Source organism: Aphelocoma coerulescens, chromosome 4, assembly GCF_041296385.1.
Source record: "Aphelocoma coerulescens isolate FSJ_1873_10779 chromosome 4, UR_Acoe_1.0, whole genome shotgun sequence".
In the NCBI taxonomy this organism is placed as follows: Eukaryota; Metazoa; Chordata; class Aves; order Passeriformes; family Corvidae; genus Aphelocoma; species Aphelocoma coerulescens.
Window position 1 is genome coordinate 8668465 of NC_091017.1, and position 20537 is coordinate 8689001.

Here is a 20537-nt window from a genome sequence, read left to right on the forward strand (position 1 = left end):
ACAAATCAAAACTCACAGAGAAATTCTGCTTTTCTCCTTTTGAAATATGGAAAGGAAGCAAATTGGGGAAACGCTTGCAAAATGCAGTGCTCCCAGGTATCTGATTCAAAGCACCTGAGTTCAGGCAATTCAGACATCAAACTTGATTAATACCTTTTCTAGTTTTTGGCAGCTTTTGAGGGAGGAGCAAGGATTTGTTTTCCTTCAAAATCTGCAAAGTCAGGGTTGTGGGAGAGTTCATATTGCCCACTGGCCAACCTGGTAATAAGACTTGAACAAATAGGAGTGATCTAGTGGCCTTTGCCATGAGTTGTTACATGTATGCTGCATTTGGAATAGTGCAATGCTTATCACTGTCAGAGCTTCAATGCACTCTACTATCTATTTACATCCAAAAAGGGTATCTGAAATTTGTAATTCAGCGTCACCTTTAAAATCTCAGTTTATCTGTATGCAAGGCCTAACAGCATAAATAAGGGAAAAATACAAAGCACTTTTCTTTAATGTGGACTTGTAATTGTGATGGATAGTTCAGTTCAGAAGGATTGTACATATATATATATAACCAGATTTATGAGGGAGATGAGATGGAAGTGTTACACTGCTGAACATTTTGTTGTAAATCAAGAACATGAATCTTGGGGTATGAAGGAGTTCTGTGCTGAGTATCTTACTTCTTTACAGTGATGTGTCCTTCCTTCTTGGAAAACAGCAAATAGCTTTTACCCATCCCCAGCCCCGTGTTAAATGTTTTTCAATTAGAACCAGAAAATTCTATGCTATGACCCACAGGAAAGAGGTGGGGGAAGAATAGCCAGCATTCATACTACAGGCAGTGTAAATTGCATGGCTGCCCAGGGATTTTGGAAATAGGCTGCTAATTTGAATTTCTTTTCTGTCAAAATACTAAACCCAAGGGGTTGGTTCTGCACCTGTTAAACTCTTAGGGACTGTCGTGACTGATTCAAACTGGAACAATTCCTATCCAATTCCTAACCCTTGCCTCTCTGAACATTTTGTTCCCATTCTAAACAAGCATTTACATTTAGCTATGCGTTCCTGCAGTGTATATTTAAATTCTGATGTATATAAATTTTTTTTTTCTTTTTGCAAGTTCTTATCTCGAAGAGGGAAAAAGTTTGTAGTACAAGCTTACATTTTTTATCCCCTACATTCATTACTTTGTTTATTCAAAATACTGATTTATAGTGGCTATAACATCTCTTTTATAATAAACTGTTATATAATACTATTCAGTGCACTGCAGTAGACAAGCAGTATTCAAAAGGGAACAAAAAAAAAATTTGGATAGAGACATTTTGCAGTTTAGCAGCTGATGTGAGAACAAAATAGTAAAATGGAGGGTAATTTTCCAAGTGAAATAAAGATCCATGAAGGAAAAAAAAGGGTATATATTTGAATACATATACTTAAACCAATATTTTTCTAATCTCTCCCTCCCCAGAGACTAAAGAATATAATTTAATATTTACCATTAAGTTTTTCTTTCTCCTACTGTCTTTCAGGAAAGGTTGAATGAATATGGTCACTGATACACTATCAGCAAAGTGGAACTGTAATCATTTTCCTATTAAATGTAGGGCTATTTGTTTTTTACATACAGCTTTGCCAAGAAGTCTGCAAATTGAAATAACCATTTCGTGTTTATTGTCCCTTAAATCTTTGGAAAGGCAAAAGTTAGATTCATAAAATGTGTCTTTTCCTGCATAAGAGATATTTTTCTTCAGACATTTCAATACATAAGATACACACACACGGTTTTATAGACATTGTTAGATACTAATTTCTTTTTGGGAAGCCTGCATCTAAATATTTCTTTTCAGTCTTTAATAGCTACTACCACTACAGAATTTATATTTGTACTATTTTTCTCCTTGCCTGATGATCTTCATCTGATTCCTTAAGCATATCTGCAGTTCACATTTGCATTCTTCAACAGTTCACTGATCAGAAATTTATTTTCAGACTTCTGCATGCCAATTACCAAGACAAGCTTCTAATCGAAACTGGACCTGGCATTGTATATTGCTTAATTTAAAATTAAAAAGTCATTATAAAGTGAGATTAATCTGAGATAAAAAGCTTTTTATTTTTCATTTCCTCATGGGTTCTTTTCTGTCTAAATGACTGCCTTTCTTACTCAGGAACTTGTTGATAGCTCATAATCATTGTTCCTTTCCAAAGAGATTGGATTGTTTTTTGTAGTGTGAGATATTACATAAATATTATTAATATAATTCAAATTATAGTTCAAAACTGTGGTAGAATTCTTAATACTAATCCTCACATTGGAGATCAAGCTAATCCAGTTCTTTACAATGTTGGCTGGTAAATGAGCTACATTACATGAATCTTATTACAGAATCACAGAATTAACTAGGTTGGAAAAGACCTTTGAAATCACAGAGTCCAACCTATGCCCCAACACCACCTTGTCAACCAGACAATGGCACTGAGTGCCACATCCAGTCTTTCCTTAAGCACCTCCAGGGACAGTGACTCCACCACTGCCCTGGGCAGCCCATTCTGATACCCAATCACCCTTTCTGTGAAGAAATTCCTCCTAATGTCCAACCCAAAGCTCCTCTGGCACAGCTTAATACTGTGTCCTCTTGTCCTATATTACAGCTGTTCAAAATTTTTTCCTATTTCTGAGTAGTGTAATTTTTTTTTTGTAATTCTAATGAAATACTTGTAAATGCAATGTTTATAACAGGTTTAGTTCAGTTTTGACATACACCTAAGACACTCGGTTCTCTTTATAAATACAAGAAAAGGAGGTTTTTTTAATGTTCTGCTTTTCTGTGTGATGTTGAAGACTGTATTGGTTTAATTCAAACAGCAGCTAAGCCCCACACAGTTGCTTGCTCACTCCCCTAGGCCCAGTGGGATGGGAAAGAGAATCAGAAAAAAGTAAAAGTTGTGGGCTGAGATAAGAATAGTTTAATAATTGAAATAATAATAATAATAAAATGGAGAGAGAGGAATGAAACTGAAGACAGAGAAGTGATGCACACTACACTTGCTCACCGGCCACTGATCGATGCTCAGCCCAGCCCTGAGCAGTGATTGCTCCCTCCCTGCTAGCTCTTCCAGTTTGTATAGTGGGTGTGATGCTCTGTGGTATGGAATAGCCCTTTGGCCAGCTCACATCAGCTGTCCTGGCCATGCTCCCTTGCAGCTTCTTGTGCATTTCCTCACTGGCAGAGCATGGGACACTGAAATGTCCCTGATTTAGCGTAAGCACTACTGAGCAACTACCAAAACATTAATGTGTTACCAACATTATTCTCATATTAAATCCAAAACACAGCACTGTACCAGCTACTAGGAAGAAAATGAACTCTCTCCCACCCAAAAGCAGGACAAACCTATTTGGAGATGCTGGTATTTATTTTACTCTATCCCTGTGATTTCATACATCATTCTTCTCAAAACAAGCATAATCCAATGACTTAGTGACTCATAGCCAGAAAATATTCCTTTGGAAGGCTGATCTGAAAGTGGTCAAAAGCAGCATAGCTTGTCATTTGAGATCTTAATAGCATTAAAGGATTTGTAAGCAAACAGTTTCGTGTTGGCACAGACAATTGTTTACTTATATAGGGGAAGCTTTAACAATTTTTTAATAGCATCCACAGCCACATCACACTGGACGACGGGTGCCTTTGTACTGCTAATTGCAGTATTTTATTGTAGGGTTCTGTCTCATTTCTTGGATCACTTGATGATAGTAAGGACTGCTGCAGTAGCAATGAAAACTGTCTCTGAAAGAGTGATGTAACAATTGATTAAATAAGCTCTCCTGCTCACTTGAAAACTCAATTCCTACTTTGTAACATCTGCTTTTAATATCAATGGGCTCCATCTGTATACCAATGTATGCACAGATAATTCCTTTATAGGACTCATTAATGTTTCATTTCGTAAATGAAATCTGTGATTCCTCAATCCAGACATTTAATTTCTTTGGTCAGAGATCTATTTACGTAGAAACAATTCCTTCAAGTTCTTCAGCAAATATTTTCAACCGGTGAACCACAGACATCAATCTACAAGTAGAGTCAAACCTTGTATGAATGGGTTCTAAACAGTGAGATCTGCAAGAGATTTTGTGAGACAGAACCACCGATACTCTTCTTCTTGTGGTATTTTTGTGTGTGTGTGACATTCTGGCATTTAGTTGCACTTAAAGGGTGTCTTTCATCTCTGAAGACTGGACAACCAGATTTTTGGTTGTGTTGTTGTAGAGGAGATGAAGCTAGTGGATGAAGTTCTTACAGCATTTCTCTTACCACTTCTCTTTCCTTGGCATAATCTTTCTTATCTGTCAGCAGCCGTTCATGATGCTGAAGCTTATATCTGTAGTTTCTTTTTCTTTCATGCTTGCAGGCATGGATCTCTTCTCCAATTGCACAGAGGAATGTAAAGCACTGGGCCACTCAGATCGGTGCTGGATGCCTTCCTTTGTTCCATCCGATGGACGCCAAGCTGCAGATTACCGCAGCAATCTGCACGTACCTGGCATGGACTCCGTTCCAGACACTGAAGTGTTTGAAACACCAGAAGCCCAGCCCGGGGCAGAAAGGTCCTTCTCCACCTTCGGCAAAGAGAAGGCCCTTCACAACAGTCTGGAAAGGAAGGAGTTCGATGGACTGCTGTCTAATACACGAGCGCCTTACAAACCACCATATTTGAGTAAGTACTATTCAAAAAGCTGTGTGGAAGTGTTCCCTTGGCGGGAATAAAAATTAGCTCTTTCTGCTTTTCATGCTAGGAAACATACAGGCACAATTTTAGGAACAGGGGGGAAAGATGGCTTCTCTTGGATTCAGGCAACAGTGAAGAAGGCATTGTTCAGTGCTTTTTAAAAAAAGACACAATCTTCATTGTTTTTAGTGTGACATCATTGTCAACAACAAAAGTGTCAGCTAATATTAGTGGGGGAGTTGCTCAGTTTTGTTTTCTGATGCTGGCTTATTTGCAAAATTTTCTTGGATAGACGGTTTAAACATTGATGTTGCCAGGCTAATGTTTTCTAAAACTAGAGTTAAATTGAGAGAACAGTCCTAGGAGCTTCTTTTTATAATTGAGAAGTATCTTGTGAAGGAAGAGTATTTATATTATTTTGAAGTAGCTATTTACATAGTTTGGAAGGAAGAAGAGAAAACCTTTTGCCTGCAGTCTGATCATCTTTCAGCCTACATAGTATTGACTCTTGTCAGTGCTCCTCTGTGCCTTCTGTCTCATTCCAAAATCTTGCCTCCTTCTTTAGTCACCTTTTGACTGTGGTTACATGGCATAAAAGAGTGTGAGAGATCTCAAAGAGACCTTCATAATTCCTTTTGGAGTCTGAGCCAGCTGTAGAACCCTTGAGTAGCACTTTGATCTAATACGTCTTTTCATTCTATTTAGCTGTGTTCTGTATTTTATTAGAGACTGTAATTTCCTTGACTTCCAGAATTTTTTGATGTTTATCTGATCCAAATCAGCCAAAGACATTAACACTGCAATATCGACCCTTTTTAAAGCAACAGAGGTCTTTTAGGACAGCAGATTGAGGGTAAAAGAAAAAAAAATCTCTCTGAATGGTATTCATTTATTTATTTTCCTAAAGCATTTGATTGTTCTGAGTGGTGGTGTGCTGGCAGTCCTGATACGTGAAGATCTTTGCTACAGATCATTCTCAGCACAGACAGCTCAGTTCTCCCTTCTTAGTTGGCTGTCCTGGTATTTTCATTCATTCAGGAAAGGTCTTTTTACCACTTCAACTCTTTAGATTCACTTTACTCACAACTTTAAATTTGACTACCAGTTCTGATCTGTGAAAGCCATTCCTACAAAACCTGTCCCGAGACAATCAGCTTATTTTGTGTGGGCTAAAATGTCATGTGTCAGTCATCCAGTAATATTCTAAAGACCAGTGTGAAATTTCAGTACAGCCTAACAACTTTCAGTCTTTCTTGAACTGATCTTCCATCATTTATTTCTACAAAACATTGTTTAGCACTAAGCCATGACCTAGCAGTACTGATTTCATCACTGTCACCTCAGTTAAAAAATTAACTTTAATTTAACAAGTTTGGTAGCATCGTTAGATGGTCTAATCACAACGGAGTTCTGGTGCCGTATGGATGTTGCAATGATGATTGTTACCTGGTGACACCTCAATGGTGGTTCTGTTCTGGTTTGTTCTAGGCCTGGGAGTTTAATTTCAAATAGTAATACATGCTTATTTTATTGATTGTTTAGGGATTTTAATTTTTTTTTTACATAAGTGTAAATAGTTTTGTTAAACAATATCTTTACATAGAGACATTGATCTACATTTTATACTTTTCTGGTACAAGGGCATAAACAATTGGAAGTAATATATCAGAAGTAACCAATATAAATGAGTGTTATTACATAATCCACTCTTGAAAATCCAGATTTAGTTTTGTTTTTCTTCCATGAACCTCAAAGCTAAAATTTCTACAAAACAAGAGTAATGCTCCTCTGGTTTATTTTCCCTTATTTGGTATTTTCTTTTTGGTATTTTACATTATAATTGTATAGCAAAGAACAGGAACAACAAAAAGAAAGTGACCACTAGAAATGAGTAAATAATTTATTATTAATAATGTATTAAATGAATAAGGCAAGAAAAATATATAAGAGGAAGTTGATTTAGGAAGAAACCTTAGTTGATTCAGTGGGTAATTGCAATTAAAAATAAAATTAAATTCAACTTCTTAACACAGAAGACCATGTCAAAATCAGTTTGTCAGTAGAATGATTTTTAAAAGAAGTAATTAAAATGTATGAAACAGAACCATCATATTAAGCAAAAAATATTGTATAAAAATTTGTAGCATGTATGAAAATGGCCACATGAAAAACGAGTAGCAAAGAATAAAAAGTGTATTGCAGAATGCAAAAACTGTTTGAATTTAATAGGTGTCTTAAAAAAAAGAAAGATTGTAAAGCAAATGATCAGAAAAGATCATATATTCTAGCAGGTGAGTTTTAGAGTAGTAATTAGTGAACATAAGAGGGATGCCTTAGAGTAAATAGCCAAAGGCATGCAAACAATATAGACAACTTTTAAGATGTCAGGTGTAGTAAGCTGGGAGAGAATTAGTGAGTCTTGAGCTGCAGTTAGTGAGGACAAGGATGTGGCAGAGATAAACTGTTTCTTTGCATTTGTATTTTTCTGAGGAGGGACAGAGAAAGACAGGCGTATCTAGGAAGGCACCCATCCCAGGTAACCATTTTAAATAATTGTATGAGAAATGGAAGAGGATGTTGTTGAAAAATTGGCTAAAACAAATAGAAAGGAGTCAGTGGATTATGTGTTTCTTTAATTTTCAGCTTTTAACAAGGGCTGGTAACGAAAGAGTGTCAGAAGTTGTGTTTATCACTTAAACATGTGCTAGAAAACCTTGTAAATTAGAGAGCAGTGAGAAGCCTCAGCATAGGACATACATTTGTAATTTAGGGGTTTTAGGAACAAGGTAGCTGGCATCTGACCAGGAAAGTAATCCAGAAAGATTGTCAATCTATTAGAATTTTGATAGAGTGAGTGAGAATTAATCAATAGAGTGTATTTGAACTGTCAAAAAAAACCCCTTTAGCACAGCTTCTGTGTAGTAGAAGAAGCTCCTAAAGTAATCAAGTGTTGTCATAGGGCAAAGCATTACCAGACTCTGTGCCTAAGAGGAAAAAGTCATAAGGCTAAATGGAACATTTCAGCAGAAGCAGAGTTCCCCAAGCATCTGTGTGGAAATCCATGGAGTTAAAAACCATTAATTCTCTAGAAACAGCGACCAGAAAAAGGGGGAAGTATTTGCAGATGACATGAAGGGGTTTGGGTCCTTCGAGTCTCGAGTAGCACATACCCCTGATGTGCAGTGAAGCGTGGGCAAACCTCTCCTGCTTCCGAGGTACCTGGCTCTGGAATGCAGAGCTGCAGAGCCACGTCAGCACACCGGGATAGCTGAGGAACCACTCCCTGGAGCTGTGCCCTCAGGCAATGGCTCCAGGGGATAACTGGTAGCTCTACGTGGAGCTTTCATGGTGCCATGGGAGTGTGTCTGCTGTGGGATTCCTGCACTGTGTTCCAATGGGTGCATTCAGTGCAGAGCCTTAGAAAAGATAAATGAAGAAGGTGATGTATATTATCATGAGAAATTGGAATTCATTCTGAGAGAAAAAGACCATGGAATATTTCCCTGAGAAGTTTCCCACAATATACAAAGCCAGCAAGAAGGAAATAAAATACCAGGTTGTAAAAAGGAATTGAATTGAAAATGCACTAAAAAAGTGCTACAAAACCCCTACACAGATCATGTCACTATGTTCCTCCAGACAGTCTATTCATTCCATAGAAACACATGGCATAACAGCAACAATACTGAAAATAACTCTTATGCAAAGTCATATCAAAAGCTTAGTACTAATTAATGTAGACAGGCTGCTATAGGGGTGTGAAGTGAAGGAGGCTGCATGGGAACTGAGAAGGTAAATTGCATGCTTTTGTTTGCTGGGCTCAATGACAGGAGAGCAGCAAGGCAGCAAAACAACTGAAGGGCAGCAGGGTCACGAACTGATCAAATCATGCACATTTGATAAAATGATACCAATTTGACAAAAATTGCAGTAACCTGTTGAACTTGTGCAGCATGATTGAAACTGAAGGCTTAATATAGTGGGCATTTGGGTATTTGCTTCTTTGTGGTTGGAGGTTTAGATCATTGCTTGCAGAAGTGAAAACAGCAGCTATATTACAAATTGTAATGTAGAAAAGTACACAGATCCTCGTACCTGACAGAGTTTCTTTTTGTTCCATCATCAAATTTTCACCTTGCTGGTCTAAGCCATTGGACTTACTCATACACCAGTTTCCACATAAACATGCATATTCTATGTATTATTCTGAGCAAAATATACTGTAAGTAGATTGCTATATATTTAATATATTTTGAAGAATATATTTTTTAATATAAGTTTTATGTAATTAATATGAGTACAAGTTATAAAATTGTGATAGGATCAGTAAACTGTAGGATTTTTGAAAATAAGTTTCTCATAGAGTGACTCCAGGATTCTCCTAACTCACATATTCTTCTTACTGTGTAACTAACACTTACTACTTCGTATTCATCCACATGGTTTGAACGCTGCCTTTCTGCAGACAGTTTAGAGATTTTCATAATGACTTGAATGTTCATAGAACATGAAAGAGATTCTGAACTTGACTGGAGAAAATAAAATAAGTGAAATAACACGGGTGAAGAAAGTAAAATGGAGCTTTTAGAGAATTCCTATGTTTTTAATTCTAACCATTTCTAGCTAAGTTTTCATTCAATGTTGGTTTTATTAGCCATTATTTTTATAAATAATATTACTGTAGTTACCAAAACTCCTAATCCAAGATTCAAACTCTGTTGGACCATATTCTTTAAGATATATAACAGAGACTGTCATCACAATGAATACCTGATCAGTCTGATTCTGCTCTATTTCTAATACTTTGAACCAGGTTCTGAGTTGGTAGCAGTGGAAACAGCACCATTAAATCTGCCTCAGGAGTGTTTTGCCCTATAATTGATAAGAAATAGCTTTCATTTTTAAAATATAATTTTGGTTTATTCTAGATGGGCAATAATTTTGTAATGCTTTAGAACTTTCCTGAAGTTTCATACTGACATTAGTGATAGGATAATTTTTTTTCCTATTAAAAGGTTAGGATTTTTTGAATATACAGAACTAGTCAAAAATTGCCATAAAACCTTAACTTTCTATGTAGAAATGTTTATTTTGCTCTAAAAAAATTGCTTTGGCAATGCTTAATCTACTTTGAAAGCAGGTTAAAATAAACTACATAAGGGCACAATTTCCTGCATGAAATAACAGTGTTTACACAAGGAGACATTCTGGAATAATAACTGTGTTCTAAAGTAGCCCCCTAGTTAGCTCTGCAACATTTTCTACACAAGCTCAAGCATTTTCATCCTCACTGATGAAACGGTATCATTATCACGGCAATTATTGCCAACACCATCAACATATTTTATGTATGAATCAGGATTTTATCATGTTAGGTAGGACATAGAGGATAAAAAAGCTGATCTCTTACCCAAAGAGCTGGTGTCTAAGCAAGGTGAATTGGAAAGGGGAAAAAAATCCCTTTCTCTGGACATTTTCATTTGTGTGTTCTAAACATCAGCACTCCCTTTGATAGATACACATAGTTCTGGGCTTGCAGAGTCAGGGGATTTGGATGAGACTTGTTAGTATCATCCAAAGAAATTAAATGTAAGTTTGGCCTCATCCCATGCCTGTGCTTCTTTGGCTGGATCACTACTGACTTGCTCTGCAGCAGAGGTACCGTGGAGGTCTGAACACAATTTGGTCTGAGCACAAGTCCCTGTGTTGCTGTGAAAGTACACATGAAATCTGATGGTTTCGTTCTACAGAGTATTTGTCACCTGCTCAATTTGATCTATCCAAGTCGAGTTGGTTTACAAAGGAAATTAAAAAGTTTTCAAAAGCCTTTTCACTGTTGAATGTTTCAGAATTGGACCATTAATTAATTTAAAATAATCTACCACAGAGCTAACGCAAAGCACAGTTTAACTTAGAGTCATTATCCATCTCCCTGAATTAGATTGGAATAAATGACCTAGAGGAGAACAACGTTCATGTATTTACACCAGGACAAGAAGTGCCTCACAATCCTTTGATTATTTTTCAAAGGAATAAAAAAAGTGCATGTAAATATTTATTGTGTATTTTGATCTAGTTAGGATCATAAAGGCCCAATTCTGTATGCCAGGATTTGTAACACAACATTTTCTGCTGATGTTTAACATAAATATTTGAAAAGATGTTTTTAGCAAGAAGTCTTTACTGTCTTGAAGCAACTTTCAAAAAAAAAGAGAAAGAAATTACACTTTGGTACACTCAATATGACAGAAGAAGAACTTCCTTTAGTTTTTTATTTGTTTAGTTACATCTCATTACTGGAAATTATTTGGGTAGTTTTATCACAGCTGTGATAGACATAATAGTATTCCATTTATATAAACATCAATAACGGCTATTTTGAATGGGACACTTGAATAATTTTTAAAAATGAGGCCTGTCTGCATTTTTGCTCTTAAAATTAGTCTACGTGATTTCTAATACAAATCAGGTATAAATTTGTGAGCTGTCTGATCCCTTCATTAATATTTTTTTAATTCAATTTAATTCAATTTTTTAATTCAATTTTCACTTGAAGTGAAAAGGCACAGAAGTAAAACCAAAGAAATTAGCACCAATAAATTGCATGTACATATTACAGTTCTTGGTCTAAGAAGAAAACATTGTAATGCTGGATTTTAAAAATTTGTACTTGTAGTGGTTTGGTCTAAAATACTCATTACTGCTAACCTATGACAATACTGAAACAAAATGTTTATTGGCATGAATAAACAAGTTACATGTGCACACTCGAAGAGTTGTTCCTTTGTCAATAGTACAGTTTTGTGCTCAAAAAGAATGTTAAACTATGTGGATATCCTGCCACAGAGAAACTCCTGACTTACATTCAGGGATTTATCCCTAGGACAGGATACAGCTCTGATTTCTGCACAGATGAGAATTACTTTGCACGTGCAAAATTTCTTAGCAGAAATGGAGAATGAGTTGAAAGGCCATCATCCAATAAGGCTTAGAAACCTAATGGGAAACCTTTTATTTTCTATTAAGTCTAGTAAAACATTCCCTTTTTGGCTGTATTTGAAATGCTGAGATTTATTTGCTTATACCTCGTTTGCCACTTCAGATACATCATCTCTGTTAGGTAAATAAATCTTACAATAAACCTCCTACACCTGAAATAAAACTTAAATGTGTGCTAATTAAAATATAATTGAGGGAGAGCAAGACTGTGATGAATTTTTATGCATAATAGTAGGTTCTTTATGATCTTGAATAAACCACTTCTTATGATTCAACTATTCAGTGTTTATTGCATAACTTCTGAAAGGTATTTTTATCTTACATTCACGACTGGTTTGCATTCTTCTTGGGAATGTATTCTTCTTGGGAATGTATTTTTCTTCCAGCTTCTGCTCAAGGGGAAGAACACTTACAGGGCATTATTGCAGCAATAGAAAGGAAATGTATAATTCAGAAAGCCAAATTAGAAAGGAATTTATAAATATGCAAAGATAACTTGGCTTTAGCCCAACAAAACCTATACATTACATTATTTTAATCAATTTTTATGGAAGTAGTGAATATAAGAAAGGGAAATAAGCATTCTTCTTTTAGTTTTAAAGCACAGGTGATAGCTCTTAAATACTATTTGCTTCAATCTGTTTCTGTAACTGCGGTCTTGGGCAGAATTAACAGTACCCAGGACTGTACAAAATACTGATTAAAAATTGTGCCCGTCTTTAGGTTTACATAATATCTTCTATCTTAGAGGACTCTAGAGCTCTTCCCAGCTACAGTGCAAGAAAATAATTGAAAAAGTTTAAAAAAATTAGTAATTTTTATTTGAAAGAAAATTATACTTTAAGTCAGTCTTAAAAATAGGTATTTCAACTACTTCTTTTCCTCTAATAGCTGTAAAAGTCTGTATTTGCCAGTTCTGACTGGAATGCATAGAAGTCCTGTGTATCTTAGCTAGCTCAGGCTGGTGCTATATTTATTCATTTAGGTCAATTTTGAGAGTGCTTATGTGTGCTGTGCATATACCATCTGTGGAGATTTTTCTTTTTAAATTATGAGACACTGTTTTCTGTGTTCCTTCCAGTGGAGTACAAAGAAGACCGAAAAACCCAGCAGAAAGATTGCTTGAAACTTTAGAGTAATTCTTAAAATTACTGTGCTGCGCTGGTTTAAAATTCCAAAACACCTCTTGTCCTATAAATTAAAATCCTATGACAGAAGTAATTTAGCCACTTAGGGTCATGAGTCTCTCTGGGAAGCATGGAGATGTTTGCAGTTAAAATTTTCAAAGGCACTAAAGTTATTTATTTTTGATGGGCAAATTCTATTCATTATAAATAAATGGTGTTCTTCAATGTACAAGCCTCCTTATTGTGACAGTCAGGAGCTGGAGAATTGAATGTGTGCTTGCTCTTGGGTCCGTGCACAGCGAAGTCCTTTCCTCTCTGCGTGCCTCTGCCCAAGGAGCTCCTTGGCCTGCAGAGCAGAGGCAATTATACTTGCTTTGGGTCTTTTGCTGTACACAATAACTGTGATTTTCCACAGTCATTTCCACTGCTTTAATTTTAGAGAGTTTCCTTTCCTTTTTCTTACTTTTTCTTGCTTTGACCTAAGTAGGAACAATAGCGAGAGCCATTTAAAGAATACAACAAATAGCCAGTAAGAGAGGGAAGTGCATCTGTTTATCATGTTTGGACAAGCACGCTGTAGGGATCAGCGTTGCTGTTTATCTGGCAAGCCTGTAAACAGCTCTATTTGTGCATTAACCACTGAGAATCCATATTTCTGAGCTAGTGGTGTGATTACTGCTGCTGGGAAGTAGCTGTGAATATGTTTGTTTTAGAAATACAGTATGGTGAGGTCAGAAAAGTGAAAAATTAGGTATTGGGTACCTTTTTGGACAGGAAGTAGGAGGTGCAATTAAAATATAATTTTTAACTTCAATACCTAACAAAAAATACAGGGGACACGGAGAAGCAAATTTTCAGAACTTGGTTCCTAAATTCTGCCTGAAAATCTCATGCTTGTATGAGTTGCAAGAGTAAATCTGCATTTCTTGCATACCCATGAACCTATTTCATATGTGTAAACGGTGTTATTTTACATGGAATTTTTACAGGTCATCAGAAGTAATGTGGATTAGAAAGGAAAAATAAAGGATGCAGAGTAGATTCCCCTAAGAAGTACAGGGATGACAGACTCCTGTTTTTGCAAGTGAGCTGAGTCTTCTGACTTTATCTTTTCACCTTCAGCATCTCGGCTGCATTCAGCCCTGGAAAAAGATCCATTATGAAACTGCTTGAACGCAACCTTTCTTTATTCATAAGGAATTTTATAGATGCTGATACTGTGAATTCATCTTTTGTCAGAGTAAAATTCTGTCACTTTGTGACTTTTTTAGTTGACTGTTTGGGCTTTAATTTAACATCCATCTATGCTCAATTGGAATTTAGATGACAATTGAACGGAGCTGCACACAGCTGTGCATATTGATACTGAGATCTGAAAAAGTTCTGCCTTACAAAGGAGATGCAGTAATAACTTTTTTTCTGCTCTACTTGAGATAAAGGACTGTGTGCTTTGTGCTTCCACTATTCTTTATAAGGTACTCTAATGAACTAAATGGAATCCTTTCCACCACTGGAATGTCATGGTCTGTACTCTCACACTCTCTGTCCTGCCTTTAGCCTGTGTCAACCAGCTTTTTTCCCTAACAACTCTGGGGCATGGTGCCACTCCTGAAAGCAGATTGAATATGTTCACATGCTGTGCCCCTGTATATTGCTTGATATGGCTGAGAAGGGCAAACTTCATTTATGGATAGAAACAAGCCAATATGCATTTTTGAAAAAGAGAAGTTTTAAAAGTCTTGTGAGAAGCCTTTGATACAGTTAACGCCTGTTATCTTGCTAAACTGGGAAAGCCTCCCTGAAATCAGTGTGTGCTGCTCATGAGAAGCAGTGTGCTTTAGAAACAGAAAATAAAACATTCAGAAAAAGAGTGGGAACATATCTGTCAGGTCCTAATGCCAGCTAATCCCTGCTAGGAGAGAGGAGTGTTGGAAAAAACATCATGGCAAAGATAAATTGGATAGGAATTCACAGTGTGATGCTGATGCAACGCTGTAATGCATGTTACCTCATGTAAGAACAAGTAAATTTAATTATTTCAGGCCAAATCCTGCATGAATAATTTAGACACATCTGAAGGCCACCAAATGGTGATCTACATGTCTGCTTCTCCCTTGAATCTATAGGGAACTGAGGCACTTATGAGCAATTTAGGAGGACTGGTTCATATCCCTCCTCTTCTCCCCAGGGCACTGAAAATTTTAAGTTGCATTGTAGCTGGCCTTTAGTGTATTCTGCATTGGTTAACCCTCAAACTGAAATGTTCATTTTCAGGCTTGTCAGTTTAAAGAAATGTGTACTGCAGATTTTGTAAGAATGCAATAAAAATGGTGAATTAAAAAAAAAAAGAACAAAAACAAATAAAAAGAAAAGAAGATTGAGGAGAAGAAATTACTGTTGCATATAAACACACAAGCAATTTTTATAAAATAATAAAGGAATAAAATATTTGTTTTACTAAGGATAATACCAAAATCATTAGCTTATAGTGAATTGTAAAAAATGTGAATTTGGCACTAGATCACGTATGCAATTAAAATAAGTTGTTGATGGAGAATGTGGAAATATTCTTGGGGAATATGCTCTGTGCTGTAAGTTTGACATACATCAGGAGTAATTTGGGAGTTTTTTAACAGGTCAACCCAGTACATAATTATAAGAACTCTTGTAAAATTAAATATTCCATGGTTCTCTGACTTTAATAGTGATGTCATGTATTATCTTTAGTGTTTTCAGGTAGATAATATGGTTATAATAGTACAGAAAGACAAAGAAGCTTTATTCCCACTGCAACTTGTGGAAAAATGGTCTTTTAGTATTTTACGGTACATTATAGAATATAGCTTAGTACTTTCTGTGCTGAGTTGTAGTAACTAAAAAGCATTGTTTCGGTAGTAAATAATCAGAACCAGAGATAAATCAAATCTGACATCTGCTATGCTGCTGGGCTGTTGCTGGGAGTGGAAAAGAAAATTCTCTGCATTTAGAACAGAAAATCAAATGCACATAAAAGTATCTTGTGAGCAACAGAACATTGATGACAAAATCCAGGGCTTGATTCAGAAGACAATCCTTCTTAGTCATGTGCTTGATGTAAAGCACATGTTGATTAAGGTCACTGCTTAAATGAACTGGGACTTGGGTAGTTGTTCTTAAGAACTGAAAAGATTTTTTTTTTTTTTTTTTGTTTTCCAGAGGATTAGCTAAGTCCAGGTGGCATATAAATCTCAGAGCTTCCAATAGTACCAGAGAAACATTATTTCAGTGGCTGTCATGATGTGTCAGCATTTGTATCAGGCATCTCACTTGCCATATGAAAATAGTTGCATGTTCTAAACATCGAAAATACCTAAATACCTTTTAAGTATGTATTTTCCAATCTCAAAAAAAAAGCCAAAAGAAGTGGCAATATGTGTAAGTCAGCAATTTGGTCAATATTTTTTTTCAAAAAATAATGATAATCTTTTGTTGGTCTAGAACATGATGTTCACATTTGAAAAGTGGCAGTTTTGTACTTAAGTGCAAAGGATAAACCTCTTTCCCCCTTTTCCTGGAGTAGGTAACACTGTTTGTCAGGTTTACTGCATTATGGTCAGTGCAGTATCCAGCACTGTCAAATTTTGGCATGGTCGGGAATCCTTCTTTCTTGAACTGATTTAAATGAATATAGACATGGAAATGTATGCACTTAATGAAAGGAGAAAGAAAAGCACAATATATGTGGTTATATAGTTTTCTTTATCTAAAAGACAGAGTTTTTTTACATAATCATACTTGTTCCAGAAGTAAAGATATACTCTCAAAGGAAGGAAAGATTTTAATGGTTTGTGGAGATTATTTATTTAGCTAAAATCAAGCCTGTTTCCAGAAAAGTTTCAGCACAGCAATACAAACTTTTGCATTTTGGCCTACTCTAAGTTATTCACAGCCTGAAGACCTGGTGCTCACAATTGATTTTCTTGTCTCACATGAAATCTGGGTAATTGTACCCATCAGTCCAAATGCTGTTGGTTTATTTTAGAAACAATATTTTTATCTTGGGTTTTGCAGATGGCAGAAGGAGCATTTCAGCCATACTGAATTCCATATCATTATTAGGGGCAAATTTTACCCTGGGGCAACTGACAGGTTCACATGCATGAGCTTCTCCTGCCTTCCCTGTCGTGTTACAAGCCAGAATTCAACAGGCAGAATATGGTCTCATTCTCACCTAACTGCTTTAAGTGGCCCTCAGGATTCTTCAGACACACTCATAAAGCACACAGACAGTGATCACCAAAGCCAACAGACTCACTGACATTAGAGGAGAGTCTATCTTATTTAATTATTTATCAATATTTTCAATTACAAAAGTAAGTATGCTCCATCTTCCTTTTTTTTTTTTTTCTTTTCCCCCAACTATTTGATATAATGCGGAGTTAAAAACCCAAATTAATTGTGTAAAATGAAACATGGGCATCTGGAGTGCAAGGTGTTTTATCCAAGAGTTCTCTACTGAATGTATAGACTTGAAGAACAAAATCTCTTCACTAAAGCCTTGAAAGAAAAGAAAAAATGTTCCCCTTAAACTAACTCATGAGGAAAAGATATATGAGTAAAGTGCTATTTTTATGTTTGTGTTCCAAAGTTTATTGGACTGGATAAGACACTCTCTTTTTATTATGCCATTAATGGAATATTCATAAAAGATTATTAGCAATGCTTTAGCAAACTTCTATAAGTAATAGATCATTTTTAAAAGAAAAAAAAGACTTTATGGATTGCAAAATATACTGAATTGACACCTGCAGTGACTGGAATGCTTTTTTATCCACAGAACATGGGTGGCAGCAGAGTAATCCCCATCCTACATCCCCCAGCCCCAGCCCCAGCCGTGTGTCTCACCCTTTACCTGGATGCACCACTACGAAGGGTGAGGGAGCTCCCGTTCACTTGTTGACCTCTTTCCAAAAAAATATAGTTGCTGATATCTGAACTTGAGCTCCAAGTTAAGTGGAACAGCCAGGTTATTTAATACAGAATACATTCTACCACTGCTTAGGTCTCTGTCTCTATTTGCTTGGGCTGAGTTGGAGCAGGGGTGCTGAATTTGCAGCCTGGTTGGTTGGTCACTAGCATTATCCACTACTGGTTCTGGTGAAGCTACTGGGACATAGTGAAGAGCCGTGTTTCATCTACTAAAGTTAACATGTAGACTGTAAGGCAGACCATCAAAATATAAGGACAGTCAAAATTAACAATGTAAATTTAAAACCAACCTTGCCGTAATGCATATGAGGTAATTGACTCCTTTTAAAATTATTGTTCACTGCAAGTGAGGCCAGAATAGCTGGGCTGTTTCTGAGTGAAATGCAGGAAGTCACAGCCTCCTGTGTTCCTTCATCATTTGCTGTGCTGTGTGGGGAACGCTCGATCTGGGTGGCGTGGTGAGGCACGCAGTTTATACAGGGGACCTGCAAGAGAACACAGTGACTGGAGTGCTTGCATAAAAGCCCATATGTGAAAGCCTCTGTGAAGGCAAATATTGCTTGGATATTGTCTGAACTTAAAGAACCTAGGTCTGAAACAAGATAAGAGTTTACATACTGGCTTTACCCCTGTTCTCCTGTTGCATAAGTTTTTTGATTTAAAAGAAAAGCGTTTAGGTCATCTTTCTCCTAAGTGGAGGGGGATTGGGAGTATATCTGCAACAGCAACAGTATGCCTGCTATTTGATACTCTTTGGAAATTTTATCATCTAGCAGTTCCTTTGGATCTTTAGGCTGTTGGCACTTCCGGGGGGACTCAGCAGTTGTGTAAAGAGCAGAAGTAATGCTGCAGGTGTTTATGGAGCTGTTAATATAGCCCAGATGGAAAGTGACAATAGTTATAAAACGTATAGCATGTGTTTTCTTTTTCTGCTTGTGTTGCCAGCTGTGGAGGGAAGCACCTTCCTCTGTCCCTGTTAGATTAGCTACCACTGCTAAGCTGGAGCAAAATTTGATTGTGAGAGTTCGAAGGTGTTCCATGCACAGACAATCCCTTCTAGGTTTTGCCAAAAGCCTGTACTCATAAAGTAGTAATCCAACACCAAGTTTGGATGCAACAGGATGGTTTGCAACAGGGTGAAAGGAAGATTTATTAAAGAAAAAAGAACTTTACAGTATTTTCAGTTCATTTCTGATCCATGAGCTAGGAATAATCACTGCATAATTTACTTTCTCTTTCCTGTTTCTTATGTTAGTGTTTTTCATTTCTTTTTCTGTTCAACTACCACTAATGTCTTTTTATGTCTTCTCTTATCAGTCTACACAGAACTAGCTTGCTATGGATGGGAGGCTTGTTAGGGTGTATTGGGCAACAAATGAATCTTAATATATTTTTGCCAGGTCTTATTTTATTTTATTTTTATTGTATTTTATTGTATTTTATTCCATATAAATTTTATGCATTAAGTGCTCTTACTGTAACACTCAAAATCTTTGTTGTTTAGGGAAGGATCAATAGTCAGTACACCATAAATCCTGTACCCTAAGAATTTTAATTGCAATGCGTGCCAATCTTTAATCATCTTGTTCACCTCAAATAATATTAGAATATATGTACAATTAGTATAATTACATTATCAGAATTATGAAATTGCTTATTAATAAAGCCTTTTTTCTGACTACCTACACTCACACAGCCTTGAAGCTTCCCTGCATACTAGTTTGAGAGTTCGAAACAGGTGATAAAATAGGGATGAAAGAGAGAGCTGTGATCTCAGTGGAGATATTAGGCACCAGAAATGATGGTGTTCTTGTTCCAGCTCTTACACTGACTCTGATACTTCCATTTCTATAGCACTTGCCATCTCTGGATCTCAAAGTGGATTATAAAGAATAGTGATTTAAACCTTCCTGCACCTCTAGGAGATAGGTAAGCAATATTATTCCCATTTTACAGATGGAGAAATTGTGATACAGAGAGGCTTACTGTTTCTTATTTAAAAGTTTATTTATGAACACACATGCATGCACACACACAGAACTCAAAGCAGATGTCAGAACCTCTGTTGCTCTCTTTTTTAAGTTGAGTCCATCCTCCTTTCCATTTAACCTCTCTGGTTTATATTCCCCATCTGTAAAAAGACGGAAATTGGTATAGACATGGAGAGATTTGCTTGCACATAAATTTCTGTGCAAAACCAGAAAAAAAGCCAAACAAACACGGAGGACGAAAGTTGCCTTTAAAATCCAATGCTTTTTTATGTGTTGGCAGAGGATATTTTAAGATTTGGGACAAAAATTTTTGTAGGTGGGGAGAGTTGCAGTAATTCTGCAACCTAATGCATAATATTTAGTTATGGCTATAAAAGGGCCTGATTGTTTTATAATATAAGCATATTAACTCTGAAGATTAAAAATTTCAGAATGCATCAATTTACACGTCAAGACACCAGACACAGCCAGTAACTCAATCTCTGTTTTACCTGAAAGATGGTAAATCAACATCAACAGCCCCAAGGCACTGTGTCAGACAGGAGCGGGGCAGTGTTGCTGCATAAAAGCAGGGATCGCCCCAGCTGCATCTTTGTTTATCTTTCTCCCAGCAAAGTCCTACTGTGTCTGTAGTGCAGCATGAGTTCCTCAGTGGCAGACACCAATCTAGATGACTATGCTTAAATATTTACAAGAGAACTGAAATTATTACTGAGCTTTG

General features: G+C 36.4%; 1 protein-coding gene across 3 annotated transcripts in view; it reads left to right on the forward strand.

The window, feature by feature from the left end:
* PCDH10 (protocadherin 10) overlaps nt 1–20537 on the forward strand; it is a 33433-nt gene that overhangs the window by 9777 nt on the left and 3119 nt on the right. Inside the window, exons 4-6 of one of the 3 annotated variants that reach the window (XM_069012077.1) lie at nt 4414–4719; nt 17674–17769; nt 19680–19754. In XM_069012077.1, coding sequence (XP_068868178.1) covers nt 4414–4719; nt 17674–17769; nt 19680–19714 — 437 coding nt within the window. In that variant the 3' untranslated portion in view covers nt 19715–19754. The remainder of the gene's footprint in view (nt 1–4413; nt 4720–17673; nt 17770–19679; nt 19755–20537) is intronic. The other 2 variants (XM_069012078.1, XM_069012079.1) reach the window with 2 other exon arrangements.